At 37.7% G+C, this 8726-nt stretch overlaps 1 protein-coding gene across 1 annotated transcript; it reads right to left on the bottom strand.

Annotated features, from left to right (window-relative positions):
• Positions 1-446: 446 nt before the first annotated feature.
• LOC307139032 (protein rapunzel-like) lies at positions 447-8095 on the bottom strand. Its single transcript, XM_079837808.1, has 2 exons — positions 8032-8095; positions 447-2133 (listed from the first exon to the last, which is right to left on the bottom strand). Exon 2 carries the CDS (start codon positions 2115-2117, stop codon positions 936-938), a length of 1182 nt encoding a protein of 393 aa, XP_079693934.1. The 5' UTR covers positions 2118-2133; positions 8032-8095; the 3' UTR covers positions 447-935.
• Between the last annotated feature and the right edge of the window lie 631 nt (positions 8096-8726).

The raw sequence follows: 8726 nt of genomic DNA, 5'->3' as shown, positions 1-8726 counted from the left end.
TTTTGTCCTTTAATTTTTGACACATTTACCACAGTAAGTTTGTGGGCACTTTATTTTACAGTGTCCTTGTTACATATGTTACATGTAATTACCATAGAAACAACACTAAATTATGAATAATTACATGCAACTAACCCTCAACCAAACCCTAATCCTTTCCTAACCCTATAGTAAGTACATGTAGTTAACACTATTAGGCTACTCAGTACTTAAATATATAATTACACAATGACACCTTACAATAAAGTAACCGTTTTTTTTAAGGAAAATTATTTTAAATATTTATATTCACTCTCTTGAATAAGTCTCATAGTACATTACCTTTAAAATATGAACCTTATTCAACTAGACATTTTATTTTTGTAAATGAAAACAAGGCTGTGACATATTGACATACAGTAAATGTAATAAAAAGAATAAGGTCCATAACTTAAACACATCTGGATGGCTGTTGAGCATAGTTGTTTTTATTTGCGATTACATAACATCATAAACATGATATGGATATGATTCTTGGGTTACAGAGAATATATAACTATACTTGAATGCTCATCAGTTTTCATTTGGAAATAAAATTTTTCCAGAAAAGACTACAATCTAAAGTTTAAATGAAATGATTTTTGATTGTAAACACCACAACTAACAAAAACACCCTACAATCTGTCCATCGTTGAAGTTTTCGCGACTCAGTTGGTCTTTCAAAATTATTCTTAACTTCAAAACAATACAATCTCTATCTATGCATTTATGTTTGGTCACAGAAATATATTTATCTTTAAATTCTTTTTTTGCATTGACATGCAAAAATAAAAGTGAAGAACCAGCAATAATATACTTTCTTGTTGTGTGTGCACAAGGTCAATTCAGTCATCAGTTTGCTTTATGTAATGCAGAAATATAGAGAAGACTGATTGCCGTTTTAATGTTTCACACATCTATTCTGAATGAATGCACAGATATGCCTCTCCGTGGTTCATAAAGTAGAGACATTCTGGCTGGAAGTTGTTTTTCTCTTCTACTTTCTTAAAGCTGCTAATGGCATGGACCAAAGTGTCGGGAAGAGTCTTCCACAGCTCCTGAGCCACAGACTCCATGTTTCCCTTCAGCTTCTGTGCCTCAATCTGATCTAGCATTTGGCTCTTGTTGAGGGGTTTCGGGTCTGCACTGAAAGACACCACGATTCTGATGGTGTTTGGGGTCAGGAGATCAAAAAAGTTGGCACCTCCACCGATTCCATGGTACTTTTTGCCAGTGAACCACTTGAAGATTATTTTGTCACTGTGGTTGAACACCCGGACTGACCAAGAAACCCAGTAATATTTCTTCTCAAGGAGATCCAGTATAAATCCTGCGAACTCTGGGTCAACGCTGGCTTGCCGCTCCAGAAGTTGATGCTCCACATCCGTCTTGGCCTGTATGGGGAAATTCTCAATGCAGTCATCCACCGCCGCTTTCATGCGTGTCTCTACGTCTTCCATGCGATCCAGCCATTTCTTCACCATGGCCTCGTCTACCGCTCCCTCTTTCAGGGCAGCGTGACCCATGACTGCAATAATTCCAATGACAAATATCTTCTTTAACCTGGCACAGAACTCCTCCACTTTCTTCCTGCTCCTTTGCTCTGTGGTCACCACCGTGTCCAGTATGGCATCTCCGGAGATATTCTCTCCAGTTACAGCATTGTACAAGGCATCAATGCTCAGATCGCTACCGGTGTTCTCATACTGGCTTATAAACTTCTCCTTCTTCATCTCCTTGAACTTGGGCTTAGCATTGACAAAGTCTTGAAACTTCTCGTACTGGCTGACTATCTTCGCCTCGTGGTCCAAGTTCTGCTTGTTCATGGATGCCTGCTGCAACTGTAAAGCGATTTGGTTGATTTCATCTCGAATGCCTTCGAGTTTCTGGTTAATCTTTTCAAACTGCTCAACAAGGAACTTGGCTTCCTTGCCATCTGGGTTGCCAAGGATCTCGGCCGAGGCCAAAAACACGGCCTCCAGGATGGGGTGGAACTGTCCCACAGTGGCTGCTAAAACCTCGCAGCCTAGCCCCATGATTTCCACTCCTTTCTCGATCTTGTCCTTGTTCTCCAAAACCCATTCTTCCACCCGATTCATTGTGGATCAATTCTGTCTGTAACAGATCAAGGCATATATATCATGAAGTGGAAGCCACAACATAGAAATCAATACTGAAATCAATGCAGCCATTTCTAAGGGTCATATTTGTTTGCTCAGGATGAGACCTTAACAGTAACCTGAGATGAATTGGACAGCCAGACCACAGGGGCAAAAGAGTGTTTGTATATTTAAACATGTTTTCCATGGGCTCAAGCCATTTAAAAAATAAAAAAAAAGGAAACGTTTTGTTCAGGCATGTCCTGTTCCACCTTACACAAAATAAAGGCAGATCAGTGAGATCAGGTGTCTACTGTAAGAATTAAAAGCATATTCTAACCTCACTGCAATGCAGGATCGCAATCATTAAAATGAATATCCTCCCTCGACTTTTATTTCTGTTCTCGATGATTCTCCTTTATCTCCCCATAGAACCTTTTTTAAAGAAATGGATTCCTTGATTTGAAAATTCACTTGGAACAAGAAACGACCAAGAATCAAACTCTCTACATTGCAGAGAAGATCTGACAAAGGAGGCTTGTCACTACCGAACTTACAATTTTGGGCATGTCAGCTGCGCTCTCTTAAGACTTTGTTAAAGGTTGACTCACAGATCGCCGGGCGGGACGTGGAAGCATCAGCTGTGCTTCCGCATCGGCTCCTGGATATTTTATTCAGTTTATCAAAAAAAAGACCTGAAGTTTGAAAATCTGAAAAACTAAAAATCTGGCACGAGGTGTGCAAATTAATGGGAAGCTCATCTAAGTTTACATCTGAATCTCCGATTTGGCATAATCATAATCACAAGCCGACAACAGACCTTTTGTTTTTAAGCCATGTTCGGATAAAGGTGTACATACTCTGCATGATTTATTCGATAATCAGGGCTTAAGGTCCTTTCAAGATCTGAAAGAGTGTTATAATCTTCCTGGACATTCCTACTTTATGTATTTAAGGTTGAGAAGCGCTATGCGCGCTTATGGATTACCGTGGAACTGTAACTTACACTCTCACCCTCTGATGGACTGTGTGAACTTTTCACAGACATGAGAAGCAGTGTCATTAATTTACAACAGACTGCTCAAGCATGGCTTCGGTAGGCTTCCTATTACTACGATATGGGAAAAGGAATTGGCTCCTTGCAAACCAAACTGGGACTGGATATGGGACACTATTCCAACGATGTCAAAAAGTCTTGCCCATCAGTTAATACACTATAAACTGCTTCATAAGGCGTATGCTACTCCAAATATCTTGCACTAAATGAAACGTTTGCTTTCTGCTCACTCTATGATTCAAATACTGTGGGAACCTATATCAACACGTTTTATGAGTGCCAACATATTGGCAACTTTTGGGATGAGGTCTTTCAAGTTATGACAGAACTCTGTGACAAGGTTATCCTTAAACACCCCAGTCTCTGTTTGTTGAATGATGATGCAGATCTTGATCTGACTGTTAGCCAGCGCATGATTCTTCACACTGCTCTACCTGTGGCCAAAAAAATTATCTTCAAGATTTGGCATGAGCCTACAATTCCAGCAGCCAAATTATGGCTCTTAGAACTCAAATACATTGCCCTGTTAGAACTCACTACAGCGAGAATTAACAAAGCCAAACCAAAAACACTTAAGGCCTGGAATGAATTTGTTACAAAACTATTTCATATAATAACTCGACAGGCCACCCATACTTAACGTTATCAAGGAGGAGCAGTGGGAATCCTGGAGCCGTGCTGGTGTTGTCAATCCACCCCCCATTTTTTTCATTTATTTTTATTTATGTATATATTTTTTGACAAGCAAACCCTGGTTTTGTACATAGTTATTTGTGGTCGCACATGTGGACCAAGTTCAACCTTGCAATAAAAAAAAGAATTAAAAGCAAATAAGTTTTTGTGCTTCAAAGCACACTTTATTATTATTATTATTATTATTATTATTATTATTATTGTTGTTGTTGTTATTATGAGCACACAGTCATTGTGAATAGGAGATTTGTTGATTTGAGAAAGAAAATTACTTCATTAAAAAAAAAAATGTAGGAAAATAGTTTAAAAGAATTCAGTCTAGCAATTTGTACAAGAAGACAGTTATAGTGATAGTTCTACTCTGTGGAAAAAAGGAAAGGAACCAACCAACTGATTCTGTAAAAGAGGAACTGTTCAAGTTCAAAGCCACGTCCCTTATTTCTATCCAAATGCTGCTTAGAGCTGCGTGGCAGTCAGTACAGTATATTGACTTAAAGGGTTAGTTTACCCAAAAATTAAAATTAGCCCATAATTTAACAGTGATTCTAACAAACACTTTTTAGTTAACTTTACTTAAAGTCTTAACTTAATTGTAAAAATCCAGTAATCTGTACTATTCACATACTATTCCTTGTTTACTCAGAAGTTAACAATTAACATTAGTTAAGTTAAAATTAATTGATTAGTTTGAGTGCCATTCTGTCAAGCAAAAAAAACAAAACTCACCATTATGGTGATCAGTGTTCACTTTGATTGGGCTCTTGGAACATTCATATTATTATAACTCTATTTCTGATGCAGCGATGCAACAAGAAATCACAGTTATTTGGTTTAAGGAAGAGAAGTAATAAGTAGGTTGCTTTTAAAAAGTTGACCTAGCTTCTGACTGAATAATGAACTATGATTAATTCAGAAATGAAGATCACCTTTTGAAATGAACCTTTGTAATATTTCCCTTTATGCCATATAATGATCGTTTACAATTTTATTGCTAACACTTACATCATTAACACCTGTGGAACTTTTAATTGTGTTGATATAATCCCTCTATATTTTTTAACAATATCTTGCAGTTGATCATACTTGAGTCACACACAGCATTCAGCATGCAAAACACAACCATGATAACATCTATGGTAGCTATACTAAGTCAGTCAAGTTCTCTCTACAGTACTTTTTTAGTTACTAGAACTCTTGTGTAAGTGTTTGTTAAGACAACATACTATTCCTATTTCACTTTACTTGTTTTTTTTGCATGGTTTTTTCAAGTAAGCTCAACTAGATTTTACAGTGTAGGTTTATATGACATTCTTCTTTCAGTCGGATGAGTACAATCGGAATACAATCGGAGTTATATCTAAAATGTTCTGGCTAATCCAAGCATTATAATGGCAGTGAATTGTTGCCAGTCCATAAAAGTGCATCTATCCATCACACTGTACACTCGAATAAGTTACCAGAACTCAAAAAAAATTGAGGCAATCGATTGTTTGTTTACTTAAAAACATGTGACTCAAAACTTAAAATTTTGAGGCAATTGAGATCCAGCACGGTTTTAATCAGAAAAGCTGAATAAGTTTTAAAATAGATTGTATGTTAAGTACTTTGACCTCATGCAAGATTTACTCACACACAGACATCAAGAATCAGCCTATGAATCTCAACCATGGTGACACGCTTCATGCCGCAATGCATTATAGGAGTTTTGCATGATGCACCCAGAATGCATTGCGGCATGAATCATGTCACCATTGTTGAGATTCATATTCTGATTCTTGATGTCTGTGTGTGTCCGATTACTGTTGTAGATTAAAACCTTTTGTGCATTAACTTTATTCATTGAAATCTTACATATTGTTCGATTACCACAACCATCCTGGATCTTGTGCTGTAGAATCACATAGGTTCTATTAAGACTCTGAAGGAGATCAGTGAGTTAGTCACTGCATGGACGATAATATCATCATGGTGAATTCAAACAAAACTATTATTAATTATTATTTTCAATATAACAGAAATTACAGAAATTAAAGTTAGTCTGGTTAGTAATGTGTGTGGCTGGTAATGCTGTTTGTGGAGTTGTTCAATCCTCCTCTGCTGAGATCTTCAGAGATGTAATGTCTTCTTTTATCTTCAGTTGATTTAATCTAAAGCTGTGGCTGAAGTCAGTTGTAGTTCTTGTGTTTCTCTTTCCTTCAGTGATTCTGCTCATAACCATCATCAGGTGTCACCACCAATACGCAATTATCACTTATTTAATCACTTAACAATACAATTATTATCCAATTATCATGCTGGGAACTAGAAATGTTCTAGGGCCTAGTCCACACGTACACGGGTATTTTTATAACCAGAGTTTTTCCTCCTCCGTTTAAAAAAACAATCGCGTCAACACAAGCACGGTTTAAAAAAAATCTCCGTCCACATCAAAACGCAAAATCGCACTATGATTGGCTGCCTGATTTCCACATGGGTCCCATCCACGGAGGGATGCTATTGGCTCAGTGAAACCCTTCTACAAGTTTACTTTGGACTCAGTGACAGGTAACTGTACACATGGGCAGGCCCAAGTGGACTGAAGCTTCACACACTTGCCTTACTATGTTGTATTATTGCATTCTGGCGCCTCTGTTCTGCAATACAATGAGATAACTGCGCATGTATCTGTATAGGCTACATGTGATAAGCACTATTAGCAGAGTTATTAAAAGCTACGTCCGCCATTGCATAGACTCGACTCATGTAACGTAAAACAAAAGCGATAACGGCGCACAAACTGACGTCAAACAAAGGAGAGAACGGCGCACATTTTGACTTAACAAGCCTAAATCTCCGGTTTCACCATCCACACGACAACGCTGTAACCGGAGTTTCTAAAAAACTTCACCCTGGCCGGAGTTTTCAAAAAAGTCCGGTTTTAGTAACCGGACACTGCGTTTGCGTGTGGGCGAACAGCCAAACCGCGTAGAAAAAGCTGCGGTTTTGAAAATACCTGTGTTCGTGTGGACAGGGCCCAAAACTCATTCAGTTTGAGTTATGTTTCAGTCATTGTGTCCACACAGCATTCGGTAATATTTGAGTGCAGTGAAATATTTTTTTTTTTAGTATATACAACTGTTAGGTTTTACAGTGTATTTGTTTAAGTACTTTGAGATTTTATTGTATTTTAGCATGTGCTATATAAATTAAGTTTATTTTTAAATCATCTCTATTTGAAACAACAGAAATAACGCGTTTGTGTAAGACAAATATCCATATTTAAAACTTTATAACTAACTTCCAGCGGAAAGCCGTACGCAATTTGACTTAAAGCAAAAGAGTAACCCCTGATGTGAAGCATCGCAAGCTTTGACGCCTCTCGTGGTTAGTGCTGGGCAACAAACTCAAGCCCCTCTTCTCCCCTCTATCCTCCACCGTTTCTCCAAAAATTCTCGTTTTAGACTCTAATTCACCGGTGTTTTGTTTTGCTCTATCCTCTGCGCTTCTGCGTTCGTCAATGCACATGCGTCAAGGATTCAAGGGTCACTCTTTCGCCGTAAATCGATGCGTACGGCAATCCGCCGGAAGTTGGGATTGGATATTTTTCTTACACAAACACACCACTTCGCTTCAGAAGGCCTTTATTAAGCCGTGTGGAGCAGTTATATGATGCACTTTTATGGACTTCATAAACGAGGCAACTATTCACTGCCATTATAATGCTTGGATTAGCCAGGAATTTTGTTATATTCTGAAACAAGAATATTTACAAAAAAAAAAATAAGAACAAAAGAATTTTGAAAGAAGAATGTCATATAAGCCTATAGGATGACTTGAGGATGAGTAAATCATGGGATAATTTTCCTTTTTAGGTGAACTATCCCTTTAAGCACAACATCCATTATTATTTGGCCATAATATGGCAGGATGTGGTGCATCAATATTGACTATCATTCACATCACAAAGTGTCATCTCCAACTGTTCATGCTAAATGTTAATAAAAAGCATAGATCACTGACCAGCTATTTTTATTTGTATAATTTAAAAATATATATCTTTGTGACTTTTCATCCTTGGCTCTATTTCGTTTTTGAAGTTGTGCAAATAAAATAACAAAAGACGAAAAAAGAGAAAGGGAGGGATAGTAAATGGAAATAGACAAAGAGCAAAAAAAGGAGACTCACCGTTAGTCTGCTGAAATGTAGGTGTTCTCTAGTGTTCCGACAGTGTCCAACTGTGCCTAAAAGCTGTAGCCTCCCAGGGTCCACAGGTGTGTATATATATACTCTCCCCTGCGGCACTCCCCCTTCAGATTAACTCCATCCCCTGCAGGTATTCCTCTGAAGCCCCTGAAGAGATGAGTGACAGGGACAGATTACATCCTGTAAACATTCCTTCTTTGAGAAAATCAGCATTTAGTTGTATCTATAAATAATAAATGCCATGTTTGTCATGTAGCAGGCACCTGTAGAATTTATGAAAGGGATAGTTCAGTCTAAAATGAAAATTCTGTCATCATTTACATCTGCTGGCATGCTGGATCCTCATGTCATTCCAAACCCGTAAGACTTTCGTTCATCTTCGGGAACACAAATTAAGATCTTTTTAATGAAATCTGAGATATTTCTGTCCCTCTATTGACAGCTACGCAACTACAACTATGATGCTTCAGAAAAAGATCATAAAAATAATCCATATGAATTGAGTGGTTTAGTCCAAATCTGAATAGACTCGATTGCTTTATAAGATGAACAGATTTAATTTAGGCTTTTATTCATATATAAAATTCATCAACTCACACATCAGTCGTGGTAAACGGAAGCTCAAGCATGTTTGCTTGACGTGCAAGAATCAGTTGGTTTGTTTGTGAGGTTTGTTC

The sequence above is a fragment of the Gobio gobio genome, assembly GCF_949357685.1.
Source record: "Gobio gobio genome assembly, chromosome: 15".
Taxonomy (NCBI): domain Eukaryota; kingdom Metazoa; phylum Chordata; class Actinopteri; order Cypriniformes; family Gobionidae; genus Gobio; species Gobio gobio.
Note: the sequence above shows the minus strand (reverse complement) of the source record. Positions and strands in the feature narration are given on the sequence as shown.